At 40.4% G+C, this 21,394-nt stretch overlaps 1 protein-coding gene across 1 annotated transcript in view; it reads left to right on the top strand.

The window, feature by feature from the left end:
* Positions 1–202: 202 nt before the first annotated feature.
* nrxn2a (neurexin 2a) overlaps positions 203–21,394 on the top strand; it is a gene marked incomplete at both ends in the record, with an annotated part of 214,644 nt that continues 193,452 nt past the window's right edge. Inside the window, one exon of the mRNA XM_084075179.1 lies at positions 203–911. Within this exon, the coding sequence (XP_083931305.1) occupies positions 203–911 (709 nt within the window). The remainder of the gene's footprint in view (positions 912–21,394) is intronic.

Here is a 21,394-nt window from a genome sequence, read left to right as displayed (position 1 = left end):
ACTACCAAAAGAATCAGGGTAGAGTGCTGAAGAAACTCACCTCAGAGTTTTGGAGAGACACATTGCACAGTTTTGTGGTAAAAAAAACAACAACAACAACAGACAAACACAAAATCGTTTACACAGGTTGCGCCTCCTGTCACCTGGGGTGGATTTATAACACGTTTGACTTCAAAGGGGCATCAGCCAGTAGTGTAGAATCATGAGGAGGTGTCAAAGCCAGGGTTCGCTATCTTTGTTCTTAGTCGGGCTGGTACTGACTGCGATGGGCATGGCGCTGGAGTACGAGGGCGTTCCCGGTCAGTGGGCGCGCTACGGCCAGTGGGACGCCAAGGCCTCGGGCCAGCTCAGCTTCATCCTGAAGACCAACGTCAGCAAAGCCCTCGTGCTCTACCTGGACGACGGCGGGAACTGCGACTTCCTGGAGCTGTTGATCGCCGACGGCAGGATGCAGCTGCGCTTCACCATCCACTGCGCCGAGCCGGCCTCGCTGCACACCGAGACGCGCGTCGACGACCGCCGCTGGCACCGCGTCCTCCTGGTGCGCGACCACAGGCAGACCCGGCTGGTGGTGGACAACGAGGACAAGGTGGCCGAGGTCAAGTCCAAGCGGAGCGAGATGGCGGTGGCCAGCGACCTCTACGTGGGCGGGATCTCGCCGGACGTGCGCCTGTCGGCGCTGACGTCCAGCACGGTCAAGTACGAGCCGCCGTTCCGGGGCTTCATCGCCAGCCTGAAGGTGGGGGAGGCCGATCCGGTCCTGCTGGACGGTCAGGGTCTTCATAACGATCTGGATTATCTGTGTACCACGCACTCTCCCTGCAGCAACGGAGGCCTGTGTTCCATCCACAGGGGAGAGGTCCTGTGCGACTGCACCGACACCGGCTACAGGGGGACGTACTGCTATGAAGGTGAGCGAAACGCACAAAAAAAAACATCTTCCTTTCGTGAAGCAAAGTTGTGTTTTTTTTTAAGGAATCCTTTGGGGATCTAATTATAACACGTTGCCACTGTCTCAGCTGACTTCCATTATCGTTATCTGTGCGGGGGACAGTTTCGGGCATCTATATTTGAGGTGCTGCTTTCTGTGGGTGCACAGTAAAAATCAGTAATTTGTCAAATTGTGTAAATTTAGATCTTCATCAGACATGTCACATTGTAAGGTGGGTGACATTCTTGGTTGTGCAGGCTCATCATTGCAGTTAAAAGGATAGATAGTCATCTCATAGAGAGAAAGGAGAAGCATATTATGACTAATCTACATATACAATAATGTGAGTGAGTGCATAGAAATAAAAAGTCATGAATGTGTTTATAAAAGATGTCCCTTTAAAGCACATTTCACAGTTCAGTCTGTTTTTCAGTTAGTTTTTGTTCAGCAGCCGGATTGCTGCTGGGTAAAAACTGTTCAATAATCTGGTGGTACTGCTCGCCAGGCTCCTATACCGTTTGCCTGGCCGTGGACTCATGCGTCGACTGACCAAAAAAGGGGCCTCACTTTACAGTTTTACAGAGTTACATTAACACTCAAGTTTTTGCTGTGTGATTGGGAGTTTCGGAGATTGTTTACGTAATTGTTTTTATATATGGCATTTAGAATTGCATGTAGCCCATGGGTTGATCAGCACCATTACACAACCTCATATGGAAGTGAGATACCGCCGTGTTAAGGCTGACAAAGCAGTCCGTGCACAATGCTTGTTTTTTATGGTTTATCTCAAAGGCACCATCAAACGTTTTAATTTCGACTTAACTGCACACTTAGATCAGCTATAACACAGGACGTCTGTCCCTCCCTTCCCTATGACAACTTCGCCAACACGCCGAGTGTCCCTCCTGGCTCTAAGCTGTGGAATGACCCCCCCCCCCCCCAACACACACACACACACACACACACACACACACACACACACACACACACACACACACACACACACACACACACACACAAATACAGTCAGGACTGCAGACTTGCTTCCTTTTTTCTGCCGCAGTATGAAAACTCACCTATTAAGACTCAACCTCACCCCCTAGCACCCCTCCTTCCTGTTTATCATCACTACTTGTTGCCTAGCTATTTCAATAGATGCTGCACTGTTTGTTTGGCCGCAAATTCTAAGAATAGATTTAGAGAGCATGATGTTTAGGCACATGCTAGGTTTGATTTGTTTGCCTAGGATATTTGTTATCCTACTTACTTTGTAGCCCATAGCTAATTGTTTTCTTTGCACTCTATTTACTTCACAATGTACCCTGTCGTTTGCTGGCTAGGGTTCATACCACTTACTCTAATGTTGCACTTTGCTGGTCGCTATGCTAATTTCCTAAATTGCAAATTGTAATTGTTAAAGGTAGGTTAAGTGATTTTTTTTTGTTAAAATAAGTGTTAAATAGCTCTATATTCTGATGGTACTCATTGCTATAGAGTGTTTGTTCAGTAAAAGGAGTCTCCTTGTCTCTCCAGCTCTTTATTAAACAGAAAATGCATTTTCGTTTCAGTTTCAGTTTCATTTCCAATTTTATCCAATCAGGATAGAGAACTCAATCAGAATATAGATTAAACAAGTGAAATTGGAAGTGATGACACTAAGAAATGAGCAGGCAAAATTGGAACTGGAACACTATAAAAATTAAGCTTAAAAATGGGTACTTTCTCCTGATTGGCTGAGATTTTGACACCTACCGGAAAATTTATTTTCTGTTTATTAAAGAGCTGGAGAGACGGGGAGACATCTGTTACTGAACAAATACTCTATAGCAATGATTACTGTCAGAATATAGTGCTTTAACCTTTTAACAAAATACTTTTTGTTTTAACCAAAAAATATCACTTACCCTACCTTTAAAGGCATTGTAGGGAACATTAAGCCTAAATTTAAAAAATATGTATATATATATTTTTTGCATTTTCTCCCCTCTATCAGCCACTATATAATGATGCTGGGGTGTTTTCCTTCATTGAAACACAGTCCTCTGTCTGAAATCCGTATTTTCCCTTCTGTTTATGTTCATGTTGTTTATGTCCGGGTCGTAAATTAACGCACGCATGTGCGTGTCCGTGCGCGTCCGTGCCCGTATCAACTTTTTACTTTCGGTTTTAAAACGCTCTCAAACTTATTTTTTGAGGCACATAATTTACTTTTAAAAAATCGTTTGGATAGAATTTAGTTGTTTAGCTTCATATATGTGGTCAATTTATCATGAAATAGCCTATTTAAAAATATAAATTCAGAGAACCGTAGGGTCGGGCATTTCCGCGAATTGTATCCGCATAAGGCAACCTATTTTGGGCATGACTCATTTAAAAAGTCCCCCCTGCGTCACCCCCTGGTGGTCGGGGAAAAGAACTGCTGGAGGGGCGGTGTTTGACAACAGTTTTTTTCTTTGATTATGTCTGAACTCCCTACAATGCCTTTAAGGGTACAACCTCATGGAATTGACAACAGGGCTTAAAGATTGGGTCAATTACAACATGCAAAATGCTCCCTGTCGGTGTACTGGGACGATACAGTACAGTATTGTCTGATGCTGGCATCAGGTTCAGACTCTCCCCCCACCAGCTCCACTTTACCATATCTTAACAGGTCACAGAGGATGTCCTCTGTCTACACTAGAGTTATCATTCACACCACTCTCCCTCTTCCCACCTGACCCTAACACGCCAACACAGAGACATTATACCAAATGTGTAATAATGTATAGAGGATGAAATATGTACAGTACCGGGTACAAAGAACTAGACATGTGGAAACTGAATCTATGGTGTGCTACCTGCCTATTAGAAAGGTACATGAACCCATTCAGACCTGAAGCCGATTGTAGAAAAAAATCTATATCAGTGGTTCTCAAACTTTGTTATGTCAAGGACCCCCAAAATTATATGTATTTAGCCGTCAACCCCCATCTGTAAATATTTCGTTCCAGGGACCCCCGCAGAAGCAAAGATTGGAGTTACAAATGTTCACTTTAAAACAATATATTCAAAGATTTGCACACATTTTCAAGATTTTTCAAAAATAGCTGATCTACAAGCTCATAGCGCGGCACTCGGTGCCGCGCTATGAGCTTGTATATCTGCTATTTTTGAATAGCCAAAGCTTTTTAGCTCAAATCAAAAAGTGGCACAGATGCGGTCCAGGTCTTAATGGGTTAATGCAACTTTAGGTGCCGAATGCATATGATTGGCCAAATGGATATACAGTATTTAGCTGACTTGGCTATATTGTTCACAATTGCATCCAATAAAAAGGTATGTTAATGAAAGCTAAGTGAGAGTTGACCATGCAAACAAAAGGATTAAAACGCCCCCTTCCACATGAATTGTACAAATGCATATCTAGGTCTACAAATATGTGCACATTAGTTCGCAAAAGTGATAATGTTTTTATTTTTTATTTTTTACTGATAATGACATGCCCAAAAAAAGGGATGCCTTGGTTGAAAGTGGTTAACATATTAAAACAATAAAATGAATTTAGGCAATGATCGTGGGCGAAAAGGAACGTGTGAGTAGATAGAATAGAACCTTTTGTCCAGTCAGGTTTGAAGGTTGTCCTCAGCCATAGTTAAACACACGATAAAGTGATTCATCACCCCTTACATCAGTATAGGGACACAGATAGTACACAGACTATATTCAATAGCCTTATGGAACTCACATTACACATTATATCCTTGATGATGGGCTCTCTTTCCTGGCTGCCAATTAATTTTAGAATTGATTTTCATTTTTTACTATCCAGATATAAGGCTTTATGGTGCAGCGCCCAATGACATTTCCGAGTTGCTGCGTCCTTCATAGTTCAACGCCCTTTAAATCATCTAACTTGGACTCCATGTGACAGGGTGGCCTAGTACAGTGTCACCACCCTGTTATCACCCTGTTGTCATCCATTGTTCAATTCCCAGAGCCGTGGCAGAGATGTCCTTTCTAACTGTCTTTGAGCGAGACACTGAACCCCAACCCGCTCTCTCCTTGTTAAGCCCTCTGGATCGTTTGTCTAATGTTAAAATGTGTTGATTAACATAAGGAGCCTTAAAAGAGTCTTGATTACCATAAGGATGCAGAAATCCTTTTATTTAAAGGCTTCTAGATGACATGACATCTGTCTGTGGCTAAAGCTGCTACTGGTATATTATACACTAGAGTTTCGGGGGGCTACGCCCCCCTCAACCCCAGCCGCGCACGGGGCCCAGCGTGGCCGCGTGTATATTGGGGGACCCAAATCGCCGGAGTAAAACTGTGGAAAAGTTTTTTTGAAAAAGGGAAAAATTAGAAGAAATAATATTTGTTATGTTTCAGGGGGTCCACAGGGGGTCCGCGGACCCCCTGCTGGTCCACTGACCCCCTGTGGAGTGTTGGGACGCGCGGGGACACCCCTGGAACATTGCGGACCCCTACGGTGTTTTTTTTTTGTCATGAAGGTGGTTGCTTGTTTCTGGCGCTTGTTTTTAGAGAACCTGGCATGCCTGGCAACCCGACTGACATCACTGACGTATCCTTGGTATTTGTACTTCCGGGTTGCATAATGATGACATCACTGTCGAGTCCTTTGGTGTCATGAAGCTAGAACGGTTTGTTTACCACATTAGCCTGGGCAACGTGCTGTGCTGTGGCCGTCGCTGTTTGTTTGTGTGTTTGGGATGAACATGGCACGTGAAGGACGGACATATTGTGATCGAGACATGAGTGAAGTGAAAGTAACGGCCTGGGTGGAACAAAGGAGGTACGTAAGAAGGGGGGGGGGGGGTTGAAGCAAAGGAGCTGCGTGTGTGGTGTTGTGGAGGAGATGGGCAGAGTGCAATGGCGGCCGCTCGTGTTGTTTCGGCGAAACCCGTCGGCGTTCGGTGTCGGTGGTGTGCACGGTAAACGGTACGAAAGTGATTCACCTTCCGTTTTGTCCGACATTTGGTGAGTAGAATTAATTATGTTGCGCGGTGGAAAAGGTGTAGTGAGCAATGAGATGTCCCCTACGCGACGCGTAAATTCAGCGCGGCCGCCGTGGCGAGTCAGTTGGCGACATGTGGTCTGGCGGTGCGTTGTTTATTCGATAACAGAGCTGTGGGGTGTCCTCACCGAGGGTGCGGAAGTCGGTCGCCATTTATATAGTTAGATTAGTCAGCTTGAGACCCATTGCGAAACTAAATTAGGTCGAAATACTGCATGGCTTCATGTGGGTCTCAGACTTCATGTGGCCGTTCTATGATATCAGATATGTATGAATTATCTATGACATGTGACTCCAAACTCTGCTCTCTTAAGACAGACAAAACATTTTTTTTGCCCAAAAATGCCCAAGGATGCCAGGTTTGAAAGTGGTTAAACATAAAACCAGGTTGAAAGTGGTTAAACCTAAAACTTAATTTCCGCCATGCAGCGTACTGTACAACTAAAGTGCTGAAAAGGCACAAATTGAAAACATGTCAGCACCCCTCCCCCAACTTCCCTTTCATCTTGACAGACGCATACATTTTTCCTACTGTAAATCAAGTTTGTCAAAACCTATATAGCTTGAAATGGAAATTCAAACATATATTTTAAAGATGTTTTAGAATATATTTATGACAAACAGATGACAGCTTCCTGTGCATAGCTTTCAGGGGACATTGTTACAGACTCTTAGTATAGCATTCGAAGATTGTGGAATAGTTGTCTGGCTTTAGAGACTAAGACAAAAATGTCTTGGGCATATCTCCGCCAGGCTGGGTTGCTTAGCCAGGACTGTGTAAGTCATGGGTTGGCGGCGCTGCCAGGACCCGAGGAAGCTGTAGGGGGAAATGGCATATATACCATAATACAACATACTGTATAATGGAACTTATGATGCTTTTTTCATTTGTGACCCCCCCTATGGGAAGAAGCGGAAGTGCTTATGGAGGTGCACTCTGTAGAGGCCCCTCATTATGCGATTTGATTGGATGTTGAGTTTTTAGAAAATCTCCTTTTAACAGAACCCATTGATGTGGAGGGAAAGTCCTCGACCTCTGGATACACACATCAGTCAGAATCAATTTTATTGGCCAGTTGCCTTTCCCATCTTGGTCGGTTGCTTTCTAGGTAATATTGAGGGGAGAAAAAAACATACTGTAAATTCAACAGCAAGATAAGCCATACAGCATGAGATGAAACGTTGACGAATGTCGATGGGGACATTTAGTTGTTTCAACTGCCAAAAATACATTAAATGTAGAAATATAAAAATAAACAGGCCTAACTAAAAATAGAAATACAGAATAATAAAATCCAGTGACAAAATGTAGTATGCATTTCCAGAATCTGTAGGTGCGTTCGGAAATGCGCACCGGGCGGGAGCGCACTCGCCTATTAGTTTGTATAGACCAATCATTAAGTTTACAAACATTGAGACAGGACACACAGGTGATTGTTTCATGCAATCAATTCCCAACATATTGTTTGCGGGTGCGCTGGTTTCAGTTCATTCAACCTCCTCTTGTGTGTTGGCTAGTGAGGTCTAACTGCTATTCAAAAACGTCAGATATACAAGCTCATAGCTCATAGCTTGTAGATCTGCTATTTTAGAAAAATCGTGAAAGTTTGTGAAAATCTTTGAATATATCTTTTTTTCAAAGCGAACATTTTTAACTCAGGGACTGGCGGTCCCTGGAACAATATATTTTGAGATGGGGGTCCGCGGCCTAATACATATCATTTTGGGGGTCCTTGACATGCAAAAGATTGAGCACCACTGACATAGAAACATTGCAACCTTGCTTGCTTACTACTGAATTCAATCATTTGACACGCCTTAACGTTTTACAAAATAATCTGTAAGTAATTAGGTATAGAGCCTTTTTATTGTTTTGTTGTCATCCTCTGTCTTTAACCCATTAAGACCTGAGGCAGATTCTAAAAATATATAAAATATTTATAAAAAAAACAAAAAATACCAAAAACACAAAAAAAAATATATATATATATAAAATGCAAAAATATAAAAAAACAGAAATATCACAAAATATGTTGTTCCAGAGACCCCCAGAAGATTTGAGTTACAAATGTTACAAAAAGTTACTATGAGCTTGTAGATCTGCTATTTTTGAATAGCCCAAAGAAATGACACACAGCTGCGTTCCCGGTCTGAATTGATTAACTCATGACTGCTGTTTGGTGTGATTTTAAAACATTTGCAATTCCATGCTATTTTACTGCCTTTTGTTTTTTTATAGGGACATTGGACTTTACATCTGAAAAGTAGTAGGTTATACATGCAGTTAGTGGTACAGTAGCTGTACTATTAGTAGCAGAGGTGTAAAGTAACTACTGTAAGTACATTTACTTAAGCACTGTACTTAAGTACAATTTTGAGGTATTTTTACTTCACTGGAGTATTTCCAATTTTCAGTACTTTTACTTCTATTCCACTACATCTCAGAGGCAAATATTGTACTTTTAGTCCACTACAATTATTTGAAAACTTTAGTTACTAGTTACTTTTAAGACTTTGATTATTATCGCAAAACACAATAACCACTTCAGCCCTATGTATTTCGACCATTTGAAAATAGCAGATCTATAAGCTCACAATGCGTCGCATTGTGAGCTTGTAGATCGGCTATTTTCAAAAGATTTGTTATTCATTTTGAACTTGTGAAATGGGCCATTATGCACAATGAGTTCTTTTACTCTTGTTCTTTAACACATTGACTGCCTGAATTATTTTCACTGCCTATTGTTATTCATGCCAGAGATTTTTCAATGAAAAAAAAAAAGTACTCAGGAGCCGAGATACAAAATTTTAAAGTTTTAAGTTAACAAGGAAGTGGATGAGAGTAAAGATCTTCGAAAATTCATATCTCCTTGGTCTTTGGGTCAAATTAAAAAAAAAAAAAGTAAAAAAAAAATATATATATATATATATATATATTTTTGAATTTTTTTTTTGTTGCTAAAATCGAGATCTTGGCAGGCAAGTGATGAAAAGCTAATATCGAGTTAACTCGATCTAGGCAGTCAATGTGTTAAGTACATTTTGACACCAATACTTTTGTACTTTTACTCAGGTATATTTTGTATTCCGGACTGTAACAGAGTATTTCTACATTGTAGCATTGATACTTTTACTTAAGTAAAACATGTGAGTACTTTTTCCCACCACTGGTTAGTAGCAGCACTGACTGTAATCATAGTAGTAGTCGGTTGTTCTTTACCTGACATCTCACTTCAGTCCATTTGGCCTTATTCTGGAAGCTGATGGCAGTACAAACAGAGAATGCCATCTCTTCCTTAGTTTCTCAGAGATTTATTGGCCAAGAGCTCTGCAGTGTCAGCTGGAGGGGAACGTCTCAAACCGAGCAGCAGAGAGGGGAGATAAGAGAGACCATGACCAGAGACTTCCAATGAATAGCTGCCTCATCCCCAAAAACCTACATTTCCCTGTGCCCGGGTCTATTAACATGCCAGCCGTGTGTCCATTGATATAGCAGAGGTTAACCCATTAAGACCGGGAACGCATCTGTGTATTTGGCTATTCAAAAATAGCAGATATACAAGCTCATAGCGCGGCACCGAGTGCCGCGCTATGAGCTTGTAGATCTGCTATTTTTGAAAAAAAAAAGAAAAAGATGTTTGAAAATCTTTGAATATATAGCCTATACATTTTTGTACTCAAATCTTTGCTTCTTGAGGTCCCTGGAACAATATATTTTTTATTTTTAGATGGGGGCCCGCAGACAAATACACATCATTTTGGGGGACAATGAAAGATGAAAGAAGTTTGAGAACCACTGATATATATATAGTAACATAATTGTTTTCAGAAAACTGTTCAACTAAAACTGGATGTAGAAGACATTTGTAGAAAGATTTGAGTTAAAAAATGTTCTCTTTAAAAATATATATATATATTCAAAGATTTGCACAAATGTTCAAGTTTTCTTTTTCAAATAGCCAAAGAAAATGTTAAAAATGACAGATGCGTTCCCGGTCTTAACGGGTTAAGACAATCACCTCAGAAAGCACACTTGCCCCTGCTGGGCTCGGATTGAATCCTGCAAGGTAGAACCCTGCCATCCCTACCTTTGCAGCTTTCCCACTGTCTGCCTCAATAAAAGAAATTATTCAAAGGTCAGCGGACTGCCCGCTGTCCTTTAAAAAAGACATGCCAGGTATTTCATCAATCCAGGCTAACTGAGCTACTCTAAGTTTTATGAGATTCAAAAACCATACTAGTATGGGATCAGTAAGGTTGATGCAAATCATCTCCGTAGTATAGCATGCGCAATATGCTATCACTCCTGAGCAAACAAGATATGCATGAACAATGAATATGAACAAAGCAAAATGCAGGACTCATCACCGCGAACTTAATGTTAACTTAACATGTGAAGTTAAACAAATCGTAGATTTAACCCATAAAGACCGGGAACGCATCTGTGTCATTTTTAGATTTCTTTGGCTATTCAAAAATAGCAGATCTACAAGCTCATAGCGTGGCACCGAGTGCCGCGCCACGAGCTTGTAGATCTGCTATTTTAGAAAAATCTTGAAAATGTGTGCTTTGCTTCTGGGGGGTCCCTAGAACCAAATATTTTGAGATGGGTGTCCGTGGCCTCAGGTCTTAAAGGGATACACGGCGAGTTCAGAGGTAAATAAACACCAGCAGTACTTTTCCCCGACCACCAGGGGGTGACGCAGGAGGGACTTCCATAGAGAGGTACTTTTGAAGGGATGGTGCCCGAAAACAGGTTGCTTTATTGGGATACAATATGCGGAAATTCCCGCCCTGCTGGTTCTCTGAATTTTTATTTTTAAATAGGCTCTTTCATGATAAATTGACCACATATATGAAGTTAAACAACTAAATTCTATCCACACGCTATCTTAAAAGTAAATTCTGTGCCTCAAAAACGAAGTTTGAGAGCGTTTTAAAACCGAAAGTAAACGTTCATACGGACACGGACGCGCACGGACGCGCACATGTGTGCGTTAATTTACGTACCGGACATAAACATAGAACACATAAACATTAGGGAAAATACGGATTTCAGAAGGAGGACTGTGTTTCAATGCAGGAAAACACCCCAGCATCATTATATAGTGGCTGATAGAGGGGAAAAAATGCAAAATATATATATATATATATATTTTTTTTTTAAATTTAGGCTTAATGTTCCCTACAATACCTTTAATGGGTTAAGCACAAATTTGACCAAGCATGCACACATAATTATTTACTCATTCACTGACAGATTTATTTCTGTCTGTGTTCGCCCACTGCCAGCAATTTTCCTTTTTTTTTTTTTTTTTACTTCAACAGGTCACAAAAAAAATTATATTCATTACGATCGCCGATCATTTGAAAACACACAGGGTACGTGTGTGTGTCGCCCACTAGACAACAAACATTCCAATCGTCTCGGCTCCTTCTCTTGCAGCCCCATGTGAACACACCATTTCTCGCCAATAATGCATGCTTCCCTTACTTTTTCAGCTCGACACAGAAAATGTACATCCCTTATGATCGCGTGTCCGACTGTTTGTAAACACACAGGGTACGTGTGTGTGCGCAGTGGCGTGCACAGTCATTTTGAGGGGCAGGTGCTCAAGTAAATTATACTTTTTTTGTTTACTTGGTCTGCTCTTTTTTCCCTCTACACCTACAGTATACCTCTTTGCCAAAAATAGCTGATCTACAAGCCCACAACGCCTCGCAGCGCGAGGCGTTGTGGGCTTGTAGATCTGCTATTTTTGGCTAAAGTTCTCCTCAGAAAAGGGATGCTAGGTTTGGAGTGGTTATGGTAAGAATCGGTAATCGGTAATTGGAAAAAAATATGTTTTTTACGTCCGTGGCAGTGAATGAGTTAATGAAATCCTCTAAATGAACAGATTAATAACCTCTTTTTCTTCCAGAATGTATTACATGCTTATCTAGACCTTCTATACTGCTCAATGTTAGCACAGGGATAACAACAACATCATTTGAACTTGTCAAACTATGACCCCTGCTTGTTAAGTATATTGATGATTGACATAAAATGTTAATGGTAGGAGTGGGCACATTATTTACAGTGTAAAGGGCCTATAGCTGGATAGTGGATGATACATACTTTAGTAGGGGATTTGACACACTCGACCTTGCATAACGAGCACATTCCCTGAGAGCACACCATTTTTTTGCAGCTAAAAGCAACGAGTGGCTGATGTCTGATATGGAGGTCTGCCAAATGATAGTGCCTGTGCTGCAATGTTGGTCCATCTGCACCCATGCCGTTCCCTTTGTTAGCAATACATCCTGCCTAGGCAAAAGGCATCAGATGAAACTGTTATTTTTTAAATCACCATCAGGAAATATTTTTCATTTGTTTGTTTAATCTGCTACTGGGAGATTCCCCCGCCCCCCTAAATCTTTAGTTAACCCATTGAGACCTGAAGCCGATTCTACATGTCTCCTAAATCTCAACAGTATTCTGAAAAACGTATGTTTCTATATCAGTGGTGCTCAATCTTTTTCATGTCAAAGACCCCCACATTTATAAGTATTTGGCCGCGGACCCCCATCAAAATATTTTGTTCCAGGGACCCCCCAGAAGCAAAGATTTGAGTTAAAAATGTTCGCTTTAAAAATATATATATTCAAAGATTTTCACACATTTTCACGATTTTTCAAAAATAGAAGATCTACAAGCTCGTAGCGCGGCACTCGGTGCCGTGCTATGAGCTTGTATATCTGCTATTTTTGAATAGCCCAAAGTGTAAAAGAACGCTTTTTAGCTCAAATCTAAAAATGACACAGTTCCAGGTCTTAATGGGTTAAAACTAAGTCTTTAGTTACTAGTTACTTTTCAGATATAAATGATGATATTATGAAACACACTTTAGCCCTATTTTATACATAGGCTATTTGCAAATTGCCGATCTACAAGCTCACAACGCGTCGCGTTGCTTGTAGATCGGCTGTTTTCAAACCTTTACGTTTGGTACTTTAAGTACATTTTGATGCCAATACTTTTGTACTTTTACTCAAGTAAATATTGAATTCTGGACTTTTACTTGTAACAGAGTATTTTTTATTTTGCAGTATTGGTACTTTTACTTAAGTAAATCATTTGAGTACTTTTTCCACCACTGCCCCCCCCCTGGGAGGACATAACACATGTGGGGGGACATGCTGTTCTTCCCAGTTCAGCTCCCCTCTGAACAAGTGCCCTAAACGCAGTGTTTCCCAACCGTTAGGGCAGGCTATATTTTGTATTGCTGCTACAATGTATGAGGAACCAGAACAAAAAATGTACTCTCACGTACACAAGATATTATAAAGAAACCTTGAACATTACAAGATGTCTTTGGCCTGCAAATACAGTATATAAACTTGGGTCAGTGCAATGAATGGAGGAGTCTGGTTTCACCTTCCCAGAGTAAAACTTATTTGGTACTAAACCCAATATACAATACAAATATTTATGACAGTACTATACATAAATAAACAAATAACTTTAAAAAGAAAAACAAGGACAGAGACAGTGCCTCGGTTTCGCCTATTTACTTTTGGAAACGTTTTGCTTTGATGTAATAATATAGATAGAAACCTGAACCTAAACTCAACAGTTACTTTTCTTTGAAATTACAAAATAAACTGTTTTGAAATTACAACCACATAAAGCACTTGATATAATATATAGGAAAAAAAAAATCAACTGTGAACTGATCCTGATAGCATTGTTGCGGACACATGCAGTATTCTTGTATTTGTTTTTGGTCGCCGGATTTGCGCCCGGGGCGACTGTGTTTTGGGGCGAACGTTTTGGTATTCTTTTTGACAGCATTGCTTTCCCCTCTTCTTCCCGGTACAGCGTACTGGCGCTGAATCATTTAACACATTGAGTGCCAATAACGGTCCGGACCGTTTTTCATAATCCTAACATGGTGTGCCAAAAACGGTTATGGCCGTTTTTGGGGAAAAATATGAAAAAAAATATATATATATATATTTTTTTTTTTCGTTTTTTTTTTTTTTTCCTTCACAGCACCAGGAGATATCATTTTACGAAGATTTAGACTCCAATCCACCTCCTGGTTGAGTTATGACTTCAAAAGCCTGTATCTCGGCTCCTGTGTACTTTTTGTTTTTACGATGTATTTTCGACTATTTTCAACTGGCTGCAACTATGGAACGGATTACCGAATGTTTTTAATCTTTTTCCCCGGATTGTACGAGACCTCTATGTGTGTAATGAGGGGATCACCGTGAGGACGGTGATCACTGAAAATGTTTTGTGACTACTTGAAAAAGGTCCAAAAATGGTTAAAATTCCAGGCACTGGAGGTACCCTGTTTTGAAAAACCCCTGGCACTCAATGTGTTAACAGAACGCCGTACCGGCCCGTTCCGACACACTTTCACCCTTGAGTACCTGCCAGGCGAGTACAGGTGATATCCCCATGAGACAAAGACATAAATTTGCATTCCTATGGGTGACGGTCGCTTCACTGAAGTCGTCCTTGGCAGGCTGAGCCTTTGGGAAAAAAGGCGTAAATGTCGTCCTTGACAGTGAAAGAGTTAATTTGGGCATTTCATTCTAGGTGAACATTTTCAGCAAATTGAAAATTGACAAAATAGGAGTCGGTAATCAGTGGACTATAGCTCTCCAAAATCGGGATCAGCATTGGACCAAAAAATCGGGCATCGGCTAGACTCTAGTTTCAATGTGAATGTTTTGGTGCATCACAGCCTCACATACATAACTGTGTGTGAATCATTCTCTTTCTTTCTGTGTTACTGGAGGTTTATATCATATAGTGTTTCTCTAATGGGGGTACGCAGAGGTACTTCAGGGAGTACTTGAGAGAAAGTGGAGAATAGAAATTGGCAGACGTTGTGTGAACCTGCTGATCTGTAAAGTGTTAACTCCATTTCTTATATGTAAAGGTGGGTTATCAAATAATTCAAAGCATGGTTTTGTCTTTATCAAAATATTGTTTTCGGGTAAAGGTGGTACTTAGATTCAGAAATCAGGGAAAAGGGGTACTGAAGCCAAACAAGTTTGAGGACCACTGATATAAACCATTACTTCTCTTGTAAGATCTAAGATAAGATATGTTCATCCTCGTGGGGGAATTCAGGTGTCATAATTGATAGTAAACTTAACTGAGCTAATGTATGTACGTTCTATTAATAAGAAAATATATACTGTAAATGTACTGGTGTATTCACCAGTGAATACATTAATTTACATGAATACACACTACAGTACATCTTTAGTGAGAGGGAAGATGTTTAAGACCGTGGCATTGACAAAAAGACAGGAGGCGGAGCTGTAGGCGGCAAAATTGAAAGGTTCCATGACATTCCGATTTACAAAACATTAAAAGTCTTTATCATGGTCCTCCAAACGTGTATTAAAAGGTTTTAACTGAAAGATCCACTCCAGTGAGCCATGGCAGGTTTTTTTTCTCTCTCTCTGTGTTCTGAGGGCTTTTCAGCTGCAATGGAAAAAAAAACGATTTGCCTGCGGGTGTCGCTGTTGAGGGATTTTGCCTGTCAATCATCGTTCTGCTCCGCCCCCCCCAAAGGAGGAGAGGAGGGGCGGGGAGGAGAGGGGGCGGGATTAATGGACTGCGACATCAAAGTCTAGGGGCCAATCCCAGCACTTTTTTTAGCCGAATTATTCAGAAAACCCCAGACCACAGAAAATCCACTGAATGTTCAAAATGTAAGAATTCTGCGATTCTCATTAGGAGTAATCTCTCAAGACAGATTCAGAGCTCCGCAGCTGAATCTGTCGGCACCTCCCATTACAACGTGTAGAGTTGTTTTTATTAGGAATGAAAACATAGGCACCACTAGAAGAGGAGGGCTGAAGGAGAGTGAACGGGCCGACATCCGGTCTCTACAGGGCATTGGGCGGTGCCACCAGAGTCAAATTCAACCGATTTTTTTTCCTTTTTTTTTGCCCATGGGTTCCCAGATTGCATTAGGAGTGACAAGGAGAGACAAGATCAGAAATGACTACATTGGAGGCTTTGGGGATTGGGCAAGGGAGGCGAGGTTGAGATGGTTTTGGACATGTGTGGAGGAGGGATGAGGGGTACATTGAGAGAGAGATTCATACCCCATTAAGACCGGGAACGCATCTGTCGTTTTAGATGTTAACCACGTTAACCATTATCTTATACTTTGGCCATTCAAAAATAGCAGATATACAAGCTCAAGCTTGTAGATCTGCTATTTCATTGAAAAAAAGATTTTTTTTTCATAGCGCGGCACTCGGTGCAGCGCTATCTAAAGTGACACCGATGTAGTTCCCGTATTGAATGGGTTAAGATGGAGCTCCCAGGCAAGATGAAGGCCAAAGAGGAGTTTTTGTGGATGCTGTGAGAGAGGACATGCAGGTGGCTGGAGGGACCGAGGAAGATGCAGAAAACAGAAACAGACGGAAACGAATGATCCGCTGTAGTGACCCCTGTATCAGCTGAAAGAAGAAAAACAAGATATGGTATGACAGTATACGAAATGAAAGGATTTCAGTCAGATAACTCACAAATAAGTTGAACCAACGTTTTATTATGAATGTGAATACACGTGTGGATATGATAATTTATCTTGGCGTTCAGGCTCTGCAACATTATTTTCTCCCTGCTCAACACAATCATACAGCCATCATTAACCATTAACCCATTGATACCTGGAACGCATCTGTGTCACTTTAGATGTCTTTGGCTATTCAAAAATAGCAGATATACAAGCTCATAGCGCGGCACCGAGTGCCGCGCTATGAGCTTGTAGATCTGCTATTTTTGAAAAATCTTGAAAACATTTTTTTAAGATTTTTTTCCAAAAACTGTTATGATTTAGATTTTTTTAAAGAATCGCCTCAGGTCTTAAGAGCAGGGAGATAGACAGACCATAACATAACAACCCCCCCATGGGGAACAGAACCAAAAGCAGAGCCCACTGGTGGTGCTGGGGTGGTGGTGAGAGAAAACAGTTGCATACCAACAGACCAGGGGACAAATGACAGCAGAGAATGAACCGAGACTTGAGGTGAGCTTAAATAACCCGCTGATTGGTCAGCTGATGTCACGTCAGCTATGACGTATGGTCTGTGTAATAGTATTGTAGTAAGCTCCGTATGCGCCTGCATAACCGCAGTGTGTAACCTCTCGAGTATATACTGCCTGAACTAACTCGCAGGCTATGTATAATATGTAGCAGATATGTAGGATATCAGCAGTGAATATAAGACTGAATACAGTGTTCAACTAGAAAAAGTGCTCCTCGGAGCACAAGTCTCCGCCAGCAGACTTGTGTTGGGAATGTTGGGAATGTTCTAATTCTTATGTTCTAATTCTTACAAAAAATAGAACATGTTACTGTGTCAAAGTAACATGACACAAGTGTCCTATCCGTCTGTATAACTGTCCTATCCGTCCTGTCTGTATAAGTGTCCTATCCGTCCTGTCTGTATAAGTGTCCTATCCGTCCTGTCTATGTAAGTGTCCTATCTGTCCTGTCTGTGTAAGTGTCCTGTCTGTATAAGTGTCCTATCCGTCCTGTCTGTATAAGTGTCCTATCTGTCCTGTCTGTGTAAGTGTCCTATCCAATTGTTACAGTATCCGCCATTTCGTGATTATTCCTGTCTTACCTCACTTTGAAAGAGGCTAAGACTCTTTCAAAGTGACACATGTATTTATAGGCCGCTATACGTCACTAGCCAATCAGATCACACTATTTCACCGTATTGTCACGTGTCACGTGAGGCTTGACCAATGTTAGCTTGACATGTGGAAAGTGAAAACAATGTCGCCTGGCGGAGACAACCAGCCTTCACTAGTGAGTGATCTGGATAATATTCTCATTCTCATAAACACACGGAACAGTAATTACAGTTCTTACGCACATGATACCAGTCCCAACTTTATTCTTTGTACATTTCATGTGTGTGACAATGTAATGTTTTGGATAATTGAATACATTGATGACTGAAGGTCTTTTGCAAGTTGAAATACGACAACTCAGCCTTCACCTGATCTTTTAGAAAAGAAGCCATTAAAGGCACTTAATTAGTTATTTAATCAAAGTTACAGCGTCGTATTTCCACCTCATTTCACTCATCCCCATTTTCAATAATATGGGAAATAAAAGGCATTCCTGCGTGGTGCCTCTACTTAAAGCTGGTTATTTGCCATGACTTCAAATTGATTAATCGAAAAACTATTTAGTACTATTTAGGCATTTAGCAGACGTTCTTATTCAGAACAACTTACAAACTGCAAGGTCGGAGTAAATGACTTGTAAGTTAGTCGACCAACAATCGGATAAGTGGTGGACTAATTAAAGTGCTTAGCATGTGCTCAAAACTAACGAGGGTAACAAGTAGTACCTCAACCTGGGGTCAGCCTATTTTCAGATGTTCCTTGCGTGGGCTAATCTGTTAAAAAGTTCTTAACCACTTAACCCATTAAGACCTGAGGCCAATTATAAATTCTAAATCCTAACATTTTGAAAATAATATAATAAAAAAAAAAATTGCAATTTTTCAAAAATAGCAGATAAGCTTATCTGCTATTTTTGAATAGCCAAAGAAATCAAAAATGACACAGATGCGTTCCCAGTCTTCATGGGTTAAGCCCTATATACTTTGTCGTACGGCAAAAAGCAAAAATAGCCCATCTATAAACTCATAATGTGTTTTGCAGTTCGACACATTGTGAGATTGTAGATCTGCTTTTTCAACAATTTCGAAAATTAACATTTTGAAATGTTTAGATTCTTTTCGCCTACAAGGACATGCCCAAAATAGGGACACCAGGTTGAAAGTGTTTAACCCATTAAGACCTGAGGCCGATTCTAAAAATGTTTTCTAAATCCCCAAAAGTTTTTAAAAAATATATAAAAAAATATTTTTTCACGATTTTTCAAAAATAGCAGATCTACAAGCTCATAGCGCGGCACCGAGTGCCGCGCTATGAGCTTGTATATCTGCTATTTTTGAATAGCCAAAGAAATATAAAATGACACAGACGCGTCCCCGGTCTTAATGGGTTAATATACTGTATAATATCTGTGAATTAATGAATCGATGAAAAAGATTCTACAGAATGCTGGTCTGCGGCAAATGGCTAGAGATTATTTTTCAATAATGGTGAGACTCGAGTCTACAGTACACTTCCAATACCGTATGTCCTCTAACACCCCTCCACCCCATGTCCTTAACTGTGTCCTGCATAACCAAGCTGTAGAGGATCCAGATGGCCCGCTATGGATGAGATAAAATGGTTGCTTACAAAGCTTTGAATACTCTTTCCCACACCATGGTTTGAAGTCACAGCACTAAAGCATTTTAATGCTTCAGTCCCCATTATAGGGGAAGGTAATAATCGAGGACATGTTTCACACAGGGACACTGAATATAGGTGGAAAAGATAGAAAGATCCACTTATAGACCTATTTGTAGATGTGTTGGTGTTGTTTTTAAACAATTGTTTTGCTATTGTCATGTTGTCCCCAATTGTAATATTATTTAAAGACGGGGTGCCGTGATTTTCAGTGATCCCCCCCCCCCTAAAACATAATCATCAGGTATTATGGTTATACTAGGAGGAAGATTTTTTTCAAAAAAGTGTACAGAAAGTGTAAAAATTGTGTTTTTATGTGGACACGCCTCCAGTTCATTAACTCATTCTGTGCCACATGACGTCTAAGACGTCACGTGGCCTGACGCCCTGAGCGCCACATGACGTCTAAAAGACGTCATAAAAAAAAAAAAAAAAAAAAAAAAATTCTGCTCCATTCACTCTTTGTTTAACTTCTTACTGAAAAAGACAGTATCTCGGCTCCTAAGCACTTTTTTTTTACAATGAATTTTGGCTGTGGCACTCAGAGCCAAACTGCCATAAATAAGCTGGGCACTTAATGAGTTAAGTATACCTGGTTCTCACCTTAGCACCTCCTCCACCACCTTAGTACCACCTGTCCTAGTCCCTCCTCCTCCTCATGCCCATACCTGTTGTGTTATGATAATGAGGGGGAGGGTATAATTTTACTGTCATTAAAGTGCTGTTTTTCTATTGGCACGTTTGACCCTCAAGGTTTCAGCCTCCAGGAAGAAACTCTAAATAGTCAGAGAAGACACCATAAAAACACCACCAGGGGGCTTAATGAAGTTCTATCAACCTCATAGACACATGAAAAACAGAAAAAGTGCAAAACCATGGCACCACCTCTTTAATAATATAATTAATATTTTCAAAACTATACCCCTAGAGGATTTCTGTTGGAGCCAGACGGATGCGATTGTGTCTAGAAGCCCGCCAAAAAGGTTGAAGTAAAAACTTAATTTCATATTGAAGGCATACAGTATGCATTTTGTTGTATCTTTGAGAATCGGTTCAATGTATGAGAGAGTACAGTGTCAACCGGCCTTCACTAGTGAGTGATCTCACTAGTGAAGTGATCATAGTCTGTGATGGTACTATGTTACATATGGCTGTCAATGAATATTCCATAATGAATATACATATATTTGAATATAAAAAATAAAGAAATATACCACTGTAGAAATTAAGATTAAAATATTAATTCATTCATTAAAATACATGGGCAACTGGCGGCCCGCGGCCCGCAGGAATATTAATAACGGAATATTGATATTCCGTTATTGAATGATTTCAGCTGTTGCAACTCCAAACATGTAAACATGACCCGCTTTAATTACTTCAGTCTATAATAGTAGCTTAATGACTGACCAATGTATTTGTATTTAAGTTCATAAAGTTAAAGGAGACACACCATGAATTTCACTTTTTTTTTCTTTTTTTTTTCTTTTTTTGGCTCCCCAGTGTCTCTTGTACCCCAAAAAATATTTTCTTTTAACATTCAGTCATTCATTCTCATTTCAGAGATTTTCAGAATGGGCGTGTCTGAACAGGCCATCTCAGAATGGCAAGTTTGCTTACCTCACCAAACTTTCTGCCCATGTATTTTGACAGACAGAATTGCTCAGTACCGCAGTACAGCACCCCCCTAGCCAACTGGACGTTTTGGTATTGCAGCTGAAAGTGCTTTATAAGCCTGAGAGAATTGACTTGGGATGAGTATATCTGAGTGTTGATTTAGGCTCAAACCTTTTGAAAATGGTTTGAGGGACATACACCATATGATATTAAATATCAAATATTTTTTTTAAATTCATGGTGTGTCTCCTTTAAAGGTAGGGTAAGTGATTTTCTTTAAAATAAGTGGGCTAAAATAAGTGTTAAATAGCTCTAAATTCTGATCGTACTCATTGCTATAGTGTTTGTTCAGTTAAAGGAGTCTCCTTGTCTCTCCAGCTCTTTATAAAACAGAAAATGCATTTTTGTTTCAGTTTCAGTTTCATTTCCAATTTTATCCAATCAGGATAGAGAACTCAATCAGGATATATATTAAACAAGTGAA

Source organism: Gymnoscopelus microlampas, assembly GCF_963454915.1.
Source record: "Gymnoscopelus microlampas genome assembly, chromosome: 12".
NCBI lineage: Eukaryota > Metazoa > Chordata > Actinopteri > Myctophiformes > Myctophidae > Gymnoscopelus > Gymnoscopelus microlampas.
This window is presented reverse-complemented; position numbering and strand designations above follow the sequence as displayed.